General features: G+C 30.5%; 1 protein-coding gene across 3 annotated transcripts in view; it reads right to left on the bottom strand.

Moving 5' to 3' along the window:
• Positions 1 to 3,453: 3,453 nt before the first annotated feature.
• Lrrc40 (leucine rich repeat containing 40) overlaps positions 3,454 to 15,721 on the bottom strand; it is a 62,514-nt gene continuing 50,246 nt past the window's right edge. For all 3 annotated transcript variants that reach the window (XM_076862299.2, XM_076862301.2, XM_076862300.2), the window contains 5 exons: positions 12,644 to 12,751; positions 10,092 to 10,202; positions 7,977 to 8,054; positions 5,758 to 5,943; positions 3,454 to 3,734 (listed from right to left, as the gene is read on the bottom strand). In XM_076862299.2, coding sequence (XP_076718414.2) covers positions 3,629 to 3,734; positions 5,758 to 5,943; positions 7,977 to 8,054; positions 10,092 to 10,202; positions 12,644 to 12,751 — 589 coding nt within the window. In that variant the 3' untranslated portion in view covers positions 3,454 to 3,628. The remainder of the gene's footprint in view (positions 3,735 to 5,757; positions 5,944 to 7,976; positions 8,055 to 10,091; positions 10,203 to 12,643; positions 12,752 to 15,721) is intronic.

The raw sequence follows: 15,721 nt of genomic DNA, 5'->3' as shown, positions 1-15,721 counted from the left end.
TGATTGAAGAACCAATCAAGTTTCTCTTTGTACACATTGTATAGAAGGGACTAAAGGAAGCTTAGGGATGGTAACATTGTCTACATGAGGAGGAGGAATTTTTTCCCAAGTTTAATATGGAAAATCAGAGGCAAATCTACAGAATTCTGCTCAAAGACTATCACAAATGACCTTGTAAAAGTTTACTGCAAGATTACTGTAGATTATTGCATATATAGTGTTATTTTTTCCATTTTACCACCACCCAAGGGCACCCCTCACCGAGCTGGATATATATAAATCATAATATGAACCATGGTCTCATTCTATTCAGAGAAGAAATATTAAATTAACAGAAGTGATTCTAAAGGATAACAGTGGTAAGTTTTCAAATGATTTGTTAATAAGTAAAAAAGGTACTCTATATATTGTTTTGAGGTTAAGTATAAAATTTTCTTTATTTTTTGAACTATAATTAATTACTTTTGACCTCTTGTTATTTTGGGGCATAATGCTTTTATTATTCTATAAAGTTCTAATTTCACTTATATAAATTAATATTTTCATATGTGCCAAATACAAACACAAATTTTTCATCTGAGGTCATATTAATCAGTTAGTGAAATATTTCACTCTCTTGTAAGTTTAAGAAAAATTCCTAGGCAGTGATGCAACTTTGAGTCATTATTTTAGTAAAATGAAGACAGTCTCTAGAGTCATATTCTTTTATATCTGACTTCACTACCATATGTGCAGCACAACAGTGACATCTTAAGGCCAAGTAACCAGAGTTCCTTTAGTCAGAGAAAGAACTTGAATTGGGATCTGATTTCAAAGAAATTCCATTATGTTAACAAGTAGTTTTCAAGTTTACAATATGCAATTGGTAGATAAAGTGCTTCTTTATTTATGACTTCTTTTGCAGTCTTTGTGAACATTTTAATGTGCATTAGTAAACGCTGACATTTTACATAGACATACTGTATATTAATGCATGCATTTCACTGCATCATTTACTGATACTCCCCTTGTAAAGCTTTTATGGAAGAACCAACAGGCCACAACAGTATAGCAAAAGAGGCTTAATCTTTATAAATTGGGGCCTTTTCTGTCTCTTTGCTAGCCTAGGTGGCTGTATACAAATTCGGGTGGGAGGGGGCAGGAAACACCTCTTAACATTTAAGATTTTCTACTTGGGTATATGCTAGTCAACTCCAAACAAATTGCTTACTTTAATAAAGAAAGTTTTAACATTTTATAAAAAAAAATCAAATCATGACATGTTTAATTGAAATGGCTGTATTGTAATTAATATTTTGAGATAATTGTGATTTTGAGCTTAAAATTATATATAAAAATTGTCATTTTTGTATGTGTTAAAAGGACTATTGTATCATGATTAACAGTACTTTTTAGTTGGACAACATTGATGTAAATAAAACTGAATGAGAACATATTTACTACTTTATTAACATAGATTGTGAATGTACTTAATGGTTTTTTTTGCAGTATGAGACCATAACAACCTTGAAAACCGCTTCATTTTCCGTGCAAAGAAGTCCTATGAATCTATATTTTAAATTTACTGAATCAGTGAAATGACTTTGTAGGTTAATTTGCAAATGCAAGCTGTATTCTCCAGTTTTATTTTATGTATTGACACTAATTGGTAAAGGTGTACAATGTGATTAGAATGCATTTTGAAGATGCTTTCTGTACAGATATAAAATACAGGGACTAAAATAATGCTGTGCAGTGTATAGCAGAGCCATTTTTCGGCTTTGGTGTACTCAACTTTTTCAGTATTTAAAAAAAGTGTTTTGAATAACATAAAAGTCTCTTTATTGTATAAATAATAAAATGTCACCTTATTGTAAAGTGTCTTTTGTTTACTATCAAAGCAGACTTCTTAGCAACAGAGTTGTGACATGAAAAGGGCATGTTTTAAAAGAAACAAAAACAAACACTGTAATCAATATTTGAAAAATGTAATTTTTATTATGAACATGTATTTATCTTTATTAGCAATGATTTTTCATTATGTAAGCATGCCTCAATCATCTAAAAGTTACCTATCTACATATCTATAGATAAACATGCTATTGAATTGGATACTTAATAGAATTATATGGTGTCACAATGACTGATCAACTTAATTCTGATAATTTTGGTGTAAACAAAAATGTTTATATTTAATTTTTATTAAATTGAGTTTATCTATATCAAATTCCCTTTTAGAAAATGACTGTATGACTGTAAATTTAATCTTATCAAGACAAAGTAAATTTTAAAATTAAAGTGCTGAAAATAAAAAGATGCACAAGTCAGATTAAAATATACCCAAGTATATTAAGTATTCAAATACCTGCTGAATAAGTGTTTAAAACAAAGTTCATTTTAAGATTCATTCCTTTTTTCTTCCCCCTGCCCTTCTTTCTTTTTGTGTATGTCTGGTACTGTGGCTTGATCCCAGGACCTCACACATGCTAGACAAGCACTGAGCTACATCCTCAGCGCCCTTTATTACATTTTGGAGACAGAGTCTCACTATGTTGCTGAGGCTGGCCTTGAACTGGTGATCCTCTTGTCTCAGACTCCTGCATAGCTGAGATTACAGGCATGTGCTACTATGCCACATTAGCTTTAAGATTTCTATATGGTATATGTTGTTTTCTGTTGCTGCTACCAATAGAACTAATAAGGTATTCATTTTTTCCCCCCTTAAGGGACAAAAGATGATTAAATGCTTACACTCCCCAGGGGGAAAATATACAGATCCAATCTTTAAGTCTCCTAAATCTAAAAGTACTAGATTATCATACGAAAACAATACTAAGGCATCACTTTTAAAAATGCCAAATTTTAAAGTCAAAATTGTGAAAGCAGTTATAATACACTTTCATTATTTTCTCCAATAATCATATCTTGAGTGTTATTTTTGAGAAATTAGCAAATCTGATAAAATGATTTCATAAAATAGGAGGAAAAGACTTATTCAATCATTAGAAAAGAAACATTCCAACTAGTTTAAAGCCAAAATAAGACAGTAAATGTTAATTTAAAACTTATACTGAGACCAACCATATCACAAAAGTCCTATCACAGGTAATGAAGTCTTTTTTTTTTTTAACTCACAAAAAAGTATTAAATAAGTTTCATTTTGGTTTTACATCTAATGAAAAAGTAGAAATTAAATACTCATATTCAAGTCAACTGGTTATATTGTATGGATTACAAAAAGAAATGGGGAAAAAAGAAACCCATTCTACAAAAATGCTTTGTTATTATAAAAATATTAAATCATCTTACATAAAAATTCACTTTCAAAGAAAGTGCTTACAAATTTTAAGGGAATGAATGTGGGATAAATGTAGGATAAATCCTGTGGAAAACATTCAGACAAAATGTATGAACACTCCATAAGTGTATGTGGTTAATATCGTTATAAATGTACACAACACTTTAGAAAAAATGTTGAATAGTTATCAATGGAAAATATTTATTGGCAGTGATAATAGCCCAGGCCAATTATACCAATGGCTAGGTGATAACTGAGAAACTAGAAGATCAGTTATAGCAATCACCTTTAGGATGATACTAAAACAAAATGTAATATTCTTCTAAAATTTAACATGATGACTGGGATCATTTAAGTAGGAATCCGGTCCCTCAAATACTCCAATATAGCAGCTGTTCCTTTCATTAATATAGTGGCTCGAGGAACACGGAATGGATTTCCATCTAGTAGTAAAGTTCTAAAAAAAGAGAGAGATTGAGAATTTCAACATTTTCTATTATTGAGATGTTTTAATGGAAATAAATTTTTATTTGCAACTCTATAAATAAAATGTGTATTTTTCATATTTGTCCCTTTTCAAAACTGAACATTTAAATAGTTGGAATTACAACTAAAATAATAACCCAAACAATACAAGTTGAACAACTATTATATAAAAGATAATATACATTCCTTGTATATAAGATCAATATGAACATTCATTTTACAGATAAGGAAACACAAATTTACAGAGGCAAGAGAGACTTGAGACTGAATTAGATTTAGACAAGTATTAGAATGAGCAAACTGTCAAGTACCCTTGCCAAGGACTATAATGTAATCAATGTATTATGTCCTCCTCGCCCTGTAAAACATTAACATATATCTGACCTCTCCCACCCTTGAGCAGGCATACATTTATGTGTGGAAATAAGGCTCAATATAGATTTAAGGGCTTGTTCTTCTGTTTCTTTACATAATTAATGAAATATCCTCAATTAGAAGAGATGTAATTTGTAATATCTTTAGAATTCATGTAAATAAAAGTCAAGACAGTTTATCTAATTATATCTCAAAATATTTGTTTTTTTAAAAGATATATTTGAATTTATAGAAAAAGGAGTTGATTATAGTTGAACTTCACTACTCACAGATTTCATATTTGCAAATCTGCCTACTCATTAAAATTTGTTTTTAACCCCCAAATCAATATGTCTGACACTTTCAAGATTATTCATGGAGCAGGAGAAAATTTGAGTCACCAGACTGGTATGACCCCATTGAAGTCATACAAGGTGAAGTTCTGCCTTCTTGTTTCAGCTCTTATGCTGTAAACAAATGTCATTTCTGTGGTCCATTTGGTGCCACATTTTTCAAATTTTGTACTTTTTGTTGGTGATTCCACTGTTAAAAATGGCCCCTAAGTATAGTGCTGAAGTGCTATCTGATTTTCTTTAAGCACAAATGTGCCTTCGAAGAAAACACAACTGTGGAGTAAGCTGTAGTCAGGCATAATTTATAATGCTGTGGGCCATGAATTCAAAGCTAATGAATCAATAATGACATGTCTTTATACACTGAAGCACACACAAACCAAGGTTATGTACTGATGGATGTATGAAAATATTATGACCAGACTTTTGCAAAAGTCTTACACTGTATTTCCCCTAGAAACAGTAGTTCAATATTCACTAATTCAGTTCATAGTAACTTTATAGAACATGACTACAGCAAATTAATGAGAATCAACTATACTCATCTCCTATAACTTACTACTATGAGGTACCAGAGCAGATGCCAGTGCTGCCCCAGTGAAGTGAAATATACAAATTACCATGCAGTTTTTACTAATTAAAATATTTCTAACATATTCTGCTTAACTAATTGGCTTTTTATTAACATCTCAAATTCCTTTTATATACATGTAACCAGCGATATGTTCTAAGTTCGGGAATATCTCTTTTCTAAAGAAAGATAAATCAGAATAGAGAGTAATTCTGCTTGGAGAATATGGATAGTATTCAAAAGAAATAGATGAGAACTGGCATGGTGGTACATGCCTATAATCCCAGCATCTCAGAATTTTGAGGCTGGAGGATCCTGAGTTCAAAGTTAGCCTCTGCAACTTAGCAAGGCTCTAAGCAACTTAGCCAGACCCTGTCTCAAAATAAAATATACAAAGGTTTTGGGGATGTGGCAGAGGTTAGGCACCCCAGGTTTAATTTCTGGTACCCTCCCCCCCAAAAAAAACTCCCAAAGAAATAGATGAGAAAAATACTACTAGATACAAATAGCATGTTTATACATATATAAGAAAACATATATATAAAAACAAGAAAAATATTTGATAAATTTTAAAAACAGAATTGGGATTCTCAGTCTTGTTAATTATTTTTTTTAACAGGATATTGTTTGTTACTTCACTTCTTAAAACATTATCTGACAACAACAAATCACTTCAACAAATAAACTAAATAGAAAAATTCAATAGAACAGTGTACCTTAAGTTCACACAATTACCAAGCTCTGGTGGAATTTGTAAGAGGTCATTATTCTGAAGGTCCAATGTGCTAAGATTTTCCATCATCTTCATTTTCAGAGCATCCAAAGATCCAACCTGATTGTTACTAATCAGAATTGTTTCAAGCGTTGAGATATGATAGAGAACTTCAGGTAGCATTTTGAATCTATTAATAAACATGAACAGAACACCTAAATATACTAGAATCAGAGGCCAAAATCCTTAAAATAGATGATCTTAAGTTTTATACCAGGAAATAATATTTCCATTAGTGTATTTTACGATATATTTGGTTGTGTCCTAAATTCAAATTTTCCAGAAAATGGACTAACTCCGGAAACCTTGAAATACATATTAATTGGACAGACTATATTGATTGTAAAAAATCAAACAAAACTTCAGAATAAATTCTTCTATGTTTTTCTGTTCATTCAGGGGAAAAGAAATCTCCCTCAGATTTTCTATTTAATATATTCATGCAGGTATTCGTCCTTAGTTCATATTAACTTATCAGTTGCTGCCAACATATTATGAAAAATTTGAGATTTATATTTTGCTTTGACTGAAGCTTCCACAATGAGTACATTACAGATTCTTAAAAAAGATGACAAATTAGCATAGATACTGACATCCTTATCCATGCCAATCCTGAAAATGCCACAAAAACAGAAAGGCTAATAGTTCTCAGAGTAATTACTCACAATTAACAAAATCATGGAGGTCCCCTTTAGGGATACAGAGAGTCCCAGTTTCGGTATGAGGTAAACTGTAACCTGAACTAGCTAAGAAAAGGAAGGGCTGATAGAGAACTTTTTATCTGTGGCTTTTTCATTTCACCATACTGTCCTTCCTTCCTTCGTTGTTTGGATACAAAAGAAGTGATAGTGATGGGGAAACTCAAGACAACTCTGAAGTCCCACTGTCACTAAGAGTCAATAACCAAGACTACAATTCAACTGAGAGCTCAAGAGACAGTGCAACAGATACCTAATAGCTCAATCTATAAGTAAAAATTAGGTGAGATCTGAGCTGTGCATATATTTTTAAATAATGACAATAATGATACACACTATATGTGACAAAACACAAATAATGAAAGAATAAAAATTAAAATAAGTATATCTTTTAACATTACTATGCATTAGCTTCTTCATCTATACATAAGGAAAAATAATAGTACTAAAATATGTAAGTTTGTTCTAAGGATGAAATAAATATATTTGAAAACCTTAGATTATCTGGGTTACAATAAATATTAGCTTTTAGTAGTTTTATTAAATTGCGGTTAGAATCAATTTTTATCATATTAAACAATGTGCCACAGGTGCTAACAGCTCCACTTTTGGAGCAAAACCACCCAGACTCAAATCCCAGCTTTATAACTTACTTTTTTGTACACCTTAAGTAAGTTATTTAGCTTTGAATCTTTGCTTTTTTAAATACAAATACTAACAGAATCTACAACATAGGATTTTTGTACAGAGGGTTAATTCATGTATTTAGCACAGCACCAGCAGATAAATTGCTCCTAATAAATATTAGTTATTCCAAATTATCTGCAGAATCATGATAGTATTTGTAGAAAAACAATCTGTTTCACTTAGCTTAAAAAGCTCTTATGGGGCTAGTTATTGTTCAAATGCCCAACCTTGTCTGTCTGTGCTATACCACTAGCTCCTCAATTTATAGAACAAGGCATATTGAATTTTTTGAAGTTTCTCAAACATACCATGTTTATATATGTTTGGGCCTACCACATGCTATTTGCTCTAATTAGGATCTTCTCCCCATGTGCCTGGCAAATGTCTATTTAAGCCTTGGTTTCAATGCTACCTCCTCTACCTTCAGTTAATCTCAGTGGACCTTTTCCTATGTACTGTTTCCATTATAGCAATTACGATTATTCACCATAAATTATTTATTACAATTATTTATTTGTATATTTGTCTTTCTACTAAGCTACAGATTTCTACAAATTGTAAAATGGAACAAAAAATCTGCTAGACATCAATTGTGAGAATTCTAAGAAAGCAACATTGCTCTCAATTCTAAATAAAACAAAATGAAATAAAACCTGGATATTGAAATAAAGTAAAAATATGGGTTCTTTTTGTTATTTCATTTTTAAATTGTTTTCTCTAATAAGAAAGATCAATATATTTTTCATAGAATGGCTGTTAGAATTATCTGTTCTCTTACCTATTAAAGGAAAGATTGATCGTTTGTAGTCTTATCAACAATTTCATTTCTTCAGGCAAAGAACTTAAAAAATTGTTCCTAAATTAGAAATCAAAATAGATTAAAATAAAAATTTTTATGAGTTTAATTTATAATTAAAATTTTGAGCAGAAAAGAGTAAACATATCAGTTTGTCAGTCCTAATCTGATCTCATTAATGCTGAATTCTGAGAATTCTGAGTCAACTGGTTCAAGCATTTGGTTAGTGTATCCAATCTAAATAACACCAATATGCAACCTAATGATAATGAAAACAACTTTTTAATAATACTCAACAAGATAAACATAGTAAACTAATCTCTTAACTCTATCAAATTGAGTTCAGCAATACTTGTCATGGTCTAGTCATGTTTATAATTCCGCACAAAACAAATATTCTCTCAGTGTTAATATGTATATCTTGTAAACAGACATGACATTTTACTCCAAGAAGAACTGAAACATTACAAGAAAAAATAAAACATGTTAAAGAGATTTTATAAGTTTGGAAACCTGGATCTTTCTACTCGAGGTATTAAGCAAGTTCATTTCTATTCTAAGTATAAAATTTCAATTTGTACAGTGAATATTTTGATTTTTAGGTGTTATAATGAAATATGGCAATAAACAGAATCTTATTCATTATTGGAAGGATCTGAGAACAATGCTAGAAGAAAGATTAACAAGAAGGCAGAGACAGAATAACTACTAATAGAAAACATTTGTTAGAGAATATTTCCCAACTAGGTACCTATTAAAACCAAGTAATTTTCTCCAACCTACTTCTTTAGGTTTAATAGTCAAGACTTTATATTCCATAAATGTATAATTATGTTAAAATGAACTCCTAATATTATATATAACTAAAAGAAACTAATAAAAAGTCAAGCCAAATGTGTAATAAGAATCGTACTTTCTGTGGTACAAACTATGTCCTTTTTTTCTTTATATTTTTCTCCAACTATTATCTATATTAAGTTGTGTTGAATAATCCATCGCTGATTACTATCCTTTTCCTAGACAATGTTATAGTTATTGCTATCAGACATGACAGTCAAATTTGGTCACTTAATTAGAAATTCCAGGTACAGATACAGACAGGCCCATTTATACAAACAGAAGATTGAGCCAAAAATAGACAGACAGCAGCAATGGAGAGATGGATTCATTTCCTCAGCTGCATTATTACTGAACTAAAATATGATTTTTATAGTTTTCCTATTATAATTGCAATCCCCATATAGAAGCAGTTCCTCATCTAATTGGAACAGAATGTTAATACATTTACTTGAATTACATAAGTAAAAATACATCTGTACAAGAACAAAGCCTAAAAAAGATATATAACTTGTTGTTATTTGAAAACTGAGCAAAGCAGGAATAGTTAGTCTTTAAATAAATGATAGCACATCTAGAAATAATATAAATGCATGGAAAAGTCCAAGCAAAAAGATAGAGTTTACCAAAAAAAAAAAAAAAAATTAGATTCTAAGCAATAACTAACTCTTGAGACATCTAATGGTATCCTTAAAGAACTGTCATACTTTTGATCTCCATCACTTCAAGTTGGACACACTTAAACGTACTATTACTTCCATAAAGCCTAAAGCAGTTTCTTTTTGTTGTCAAGTGTTTTCTTTTTCTTTTTTTTAAACTTTATTTATGGTCTTGTGTATTTAACAAACTATTGTGAAACCAAGTAGTTTCCTTAAAGAGAAGCTTTGCAAACTGCTGTGCCAGCACAGGGTTGTGCCAATTTTATGCTATCTACTTGCAGGAAATAAACAATACAAAGGAAATATTTTCCATATTACAAATATTTTGTGTTATTTGTAATTTTGCTTAGGCAGGAATCTAAAGAATGTGCTATTATTTTTAACATTTTAAATAATTTTGTCTTATCACAACTTATAAAGTGCTTACGAATGCTAATTAAAATGTTTCTTTAATACTTAATTTTAGATTTCCATTAGAGTGTTGTGAATAAAGACCAGTTTCCATACTTACCTATGAAAACATGACATAAAAGGCAAGTTAGGCAAAACTTAGAGACAAGTTATAATTTTGAAAAAGTCAAACAACAATAGCAATAAATACCTTAGATCTAAAAACGTCAATTTCTGAAGCATACATAACTCCAAGGATATAAAGGAAAGCTTATTAAAACTGAGATTGACATCAGAAACCATTTCCTTCAGTTCTATAATCCTGAAACAAAAACAGTTGTTAAGAAATGTTAGCACTGAATTCACTCTTAGAACTTCAAAACAAAGCAGAACATAACAGAAAAAAATCCTATATTATTTCTAATTATGACTTTCTATGTTTTATTTTTTCACAAAAAATTTGTTTAAATTATGTAACTAATAAAAATTTAAAAAATTAGATAGCTATTACTATCCTTTGTCTAAGAATTTCTATTTGATCCTAAGTCTATGTTGAAGTTTAATTTTAAAATATACTCACTTCAGCATTTAAAACAAGTGTGGTACAAATGGGAAAAAGCAGGTCTAGGAAATTTTTATACTTAATTCTGTTAATGACCTGAATCCATGAAATAAATTGTTGAACATATATATTTTATTTTTTGAGGTACTTGGAGTTAAATCCAAGGTCTCATACATGCTGAGTGACTTCTCTACTACTGGGCTATTTTCTCAGTCTACCTCAAAATATTTTAAATATATGATATTAACTTTTTTATAGTATCCATTATTTAAATTGTCATTTATTTAATGACGATTATAAGAAAATGAAATGAATTTGTGGTTTGGCAAGTGACACCACTAAGCAGCTTAGGTTAAAGACTTAAAGAGGAAATATTAAGCATTTCTAAGTAAGTATAAGCAAGCTTAATGTATTTAATTACACCATGATTGCTAAGAAACAAAAGTTAAACTGTAACAAATCATTTTTAGTCTATCACATTAGCAAAGAAGAAGAATAAATGTGAAATGCTGTGCAGATGATGGAATATAAGAGTTTTGATGTATAACTTACAAAACATTTTCAAAAAAGTTATTAGATATATACATTATAAGTCAAATTCTTTGACTTGGTATTTTTTCTGGAAATTTGGCCTAAAGAAAAAATGATTTATTGCTGTAATTAACCATATGCTATATAGGTAAATTAGATTTTTAAAGGGTTGTTTACAACATAGGTAAACAAATATGTATGTATAATTACAGATGGGAACTGCATGAAATAAAGTATCTTTAAGTCAACAGAATATATCAGTGATAGGACTATAACTGATATGTCCTTTCATTTGGTCCAAAAATCTTATGAATATAAATTGTTTTTTATAGTCAGAAAATATGGTAAAAATATATGAATTATAAATTAAAAATGTAAGAAAGAGAGGAACTGGTTTAGAAATTCTCTAAAACAAAGTATGTTTTTATTATCTTTCCTCTTTGACTTTCTAAGTTGCTAAAAAAAAAAAGTGGCACAATAGCTGTGGGAACACAATAACATGTTTTGCACAAGAACCAGATTTGTGGAATAAAATGAGAAAGTAATAAGTTAATGTCTTAAATTTATCTTTATTCCCAATTTACTTGTTTGATCCTAGTCCCCCCAAAACAAACTTATCCTATTTGCAAACAAATCTAAATGTTCAATTATCCTATCAAATATCCTCTCGGGCCTTTAAACAAGGAAAAACCAGAAGATGGGCCAGATCTCCCTTTGCAATGAATGTTCTTAAAGTTGTCATCCTTGAGGACCTATATTTCTTGAACTATGTATTGTAAACAGAATGAATTTTATGCTTTGACTACCTTTTTAAAAATTTTAAACATGAAAAAATTTGGGGACAGTCAGACCAAAGCCATTCTATTTTCTCAATATATTGTCCTCATTATTTTTTTTTCCCTTTTAATATGTAAGTGCTTACTAGGCCAGGTTAAACATGATATCTGGATTTTGTTCTTTAATTTAATTCTTATAAACAGATATTATTATTATTCCTACTTCATAGGTGAGAAAACTAAGAGCAGCTATGTGACTTGATCAAAACCACACTAGGATACAGAATAAACAATGACTCTGTTGCTCAAGTTCCTTATTACTATATTCAGTCTCACAGTTGTATTAATCACTAGATTATTTGTCAATTTTTTCTGGGTATATTGTTTCCTGCTAGGTAACAAACATTTTTAAAAATTCAACAATATATTAATTTCCTTTCATAACCCAAGATATACTAAATAGTACAAACTATAAGGCTAAATAGTACAAACCATAAGGCAACTGAGTTCTAATAATTGTAAGTGAAGAACTTTTTCAGAGAAGAAATTGTTAACAGGGTTCAATTTTGCTTTTTTTTAATCACTAGGAAATTTCAGTGGCTTGGCAATTCATTAAGGTCCAAAATGATATTTTTATAAATCCACACAAACCTGACATTCTGTGGTCTCTTAACAATTTTCCTTTAATATTTCATTATATAGGAAAATTAATTTAATATTTTAATAACTTTCATACCTACTTTCCAAGTTTACAATGTAAAGGAAAGAGAAACAAAGTTTTAAAAATCCTCTTTACCTCCCAGAACAAATAAAAGTATCATAAACGTTTTGCTATTTTCCTCTAATATTAATGAGTCATGACTTAATAGAAACTGCATCATGAATAGTTCTTACCTTTTGGGAATTTCACATAGTTGATTCTTACTGAAGTTAACAGAAGTAATGATGTTGTTCTTTACTGCATCAAACACTTCATCAGGAATGAAAGGTGCTTGCTTATCACTAAATGAAAGATGGTATAAAAATGAAATATTCTTAGCAAGTCAGAAATATATAATTGTTATTCTTCATTTTTAAAGGTTTTCAAATATTTTATAAAATTTTCAAGGTAAGCTGGGTGTGGTGGCACATACCTATAACCCTAGTGGCTCAGGAGGCTTAGGCAGGAGGACTGCAAGTTCAAAGCCAGCCTCAGCAACAGTGGCATTAAAGCAACTCAGTGAGACCCTGTCTCTAAATAAAATACAAAAAATAAGGCTGGGGATATGACTCAGTGGTTGAAATCCCCTGAGTTCAATCCCTGGTACCCCCAGCCCCTGACAAAAAAAATTTCCCAGCTCACTGTTTAGCATTGAGACAGTGAACTGTGTTACAGCACATTGTGCCACGCTTTCTGTACACTCGCATACTAAAATATGAGCAAAAACAGAGAAATACTTTCAGAGTCTAGGAAAACTAGAAATCATATAGCAAATGGACATGTTTACCTCTGACTAAGAAATCCATAATTTTAAAAGTTAGTTGTTACCCCTTTTCTTAAAAAATTTGTAAGAGGGGGTTATCTGCTAACTTTCTTTGGGTACTACAAAATATCACTTTTAAAAGTTCAACATTATACTAAATTAGTTTCAGGTCAATCACCTAGACAAATTTCTCTCTCCTGGTATGTGACTAGGTGGACAGAATACTGGACTGAGACAAACTATTCCTGGTTCTACCATTAATGAGTTTGCGATTTACCTTCCCTGAAGCTTAGTAGTTTAAAATCAGAATCTGAAGAGCTAGTTATTATTATTTTTTTAACCACTATTAATGCTTAACACAATGTCATTCACTTCAAGGAAACTTACATGGAATGACAAATGAATGACTGACTATAAGGACTATAAGGACAGGGAGAATGTATTACATGGAACTAAGTAAGAAAGTCATCATATTACAGATAGGAAAAATGACAAACAAAATTCCAGTTATTATGCCCCCCACTTCTGCTTTAGTGCTCCATTTTCTGTTGTACAGATATAGCAATTTCATATTTTTAATTATGAATGCTTGAATCATAGATAAATGATTTATGCCAATCAAAGTTGAAAGAGTCACACTATTTTTAGAATTTAGTTGAATGCATTTATACTTGCTTGGATATTTTTTAGTTGTCAGTGAATCTTTTACTTTATTTATTTATTTACTTACTTATTTGCGGTGCTGAGAATCAAACCCGGGGCCTCACACATGCCAGGCAAGTGCTCTACCACTGAGCCACAACTCTAGCCCCCCATTATTTTATATTTTAAAAAGAATACTTGATTCAAATTAAAGTATTGAGAAAAACAAGTTACAATAAAAAGTTATAATCCAAGCAACCTAAGACATACCTGTTTTTTCATGCTTTTGTAGTATCTATGCCTTTAAAAAGTAGAAAAGGTTATCCTACTTATCCTAAATACTACCTTATAAATCATAAAGAACACAGCATAGAATTTGGTACTTAACAGATTTCAAGAACATGTACTGAACAGATTACATTATGTGGAAGATATGCTAAGGTACAATGCTATATAAAAGGAATACAAATGTAGATATAGAGGAATACTGCCTATGTTAGTTTGACAAAAGAAACTTGGCTTAGAGCAGTTAATTTCTACATACATCTAAGAGTGGCAAACAAGACATGAGAACAATGTGAATGAAAAACAATGGGAAATGGAGACTGTATCCTGAATACTGAGAACATGCTTTTATTGACATATTAAGGATAAGTGGCCAGACGCTGATGATGGTTGTATTGATTCTTTTTTTTTTTTTAATTGTACTGGGGATTAAGTAAGAGGCACTCAACCACTGAGTCACATCCCCAGCCCTATTTTGTATTTTTTATTTAGAGACAGGGTCTCACTGAGATGATCGGAGCCTCACTTTTGCTCTAAGCTGGCTTTGAACTTGGCAATCCTCCTGCCTCAGCCCCTTGAGCCGCTGGGATTACCTGCATGAGCCACTGTGCCCAGCCCAGTTGTGTTGATTCTTGAATAAATCTAGTCACCTATCTGACTTGAGTCTGTATTCTTTTCTTTTCCTTGCAGTACCCATACCTGAACCAATCACCAGAAACTCTTGACTGTATCTCTTATTTTTATAAGGTATCATCTTTCCTCAAATTAATATACTTCCATTAAATTTTTAGGTTTTTAATCTCAATTTATATACTAACATTGTAATGGCTTCAGTTTTAATATATCTGCTATAGGAGCACCTTGTAACTATGTCATGTTATTAACTAATATTTGGTTAAATTAACCTCTCAAGTTTTGCCTGTTTTTCAGGTTCTTCATTAACTAAATGATAAGTATTTCTTATTTAACTAACACAGATTTACCCTCCAATACCCTCTGGATCAATACTCTCTGATATTGATTACTGATTCAAAGAACTTTATTACCAATAATAAGTCTCTTTTATATCATTTTACATTTAATATTATTTTTATAATTATATCTTAATTATTCTATATTAAAATATTATTAATACAGCTTAAGTATAATAAACACAAATCACTTAAAGGATGGGCAGTTAAGTTCATTATACTTTCAATGTGCATTTATTTCATCACTCTTTTTGCAGTTGCTATTATTCTGGGTACTCTGATTAATTTTCATTCACCAATTGTTCCTTTTCTGAAGATTCTTTCTTGAAAGCTTTCTATGTGTCTTGTAATATCTTTTAAAAATGAATTACACCAAAAACTCCACCAAATGACTGCTAGAGCTAATAAACAAATTTGGTAAAGTAGCATATTACAAAGTAAACATACCAAAATCAATAGCTTTCCTATAATGCCAACAATGAATCTGCCGAGAAAGAAATCAGAAAAACAATTCACTCATAATAGCCTCAAAATAATAAAGAAAGAAAGAAAACATCTAGAAATAAATCTAACCAAGAAGGCAAAAGAGCTCCACAATGGAAACTATAGAA

This window comes from Callospermophilus lateralis, chromosome 7 (genome assembly GCF_048772815.1).
Source record: "Callospermophilus lateralis isolate mCalLat2 chromosome 7, mCalLat2.hap1, whole genome shotgun sequence".
In the NCBI taxonomy this organism is placed as follows: Eukaryota; Metazoa; Chordata; class Mammalia; order Rodentia; family Sciuridae; genus Callospermophilus; species Callospermophilus lateralis.
Note: the sequence above shows the minus strand (reverse complement) of the source record. Positions and strands in the feature narration are given on the sequence as shown.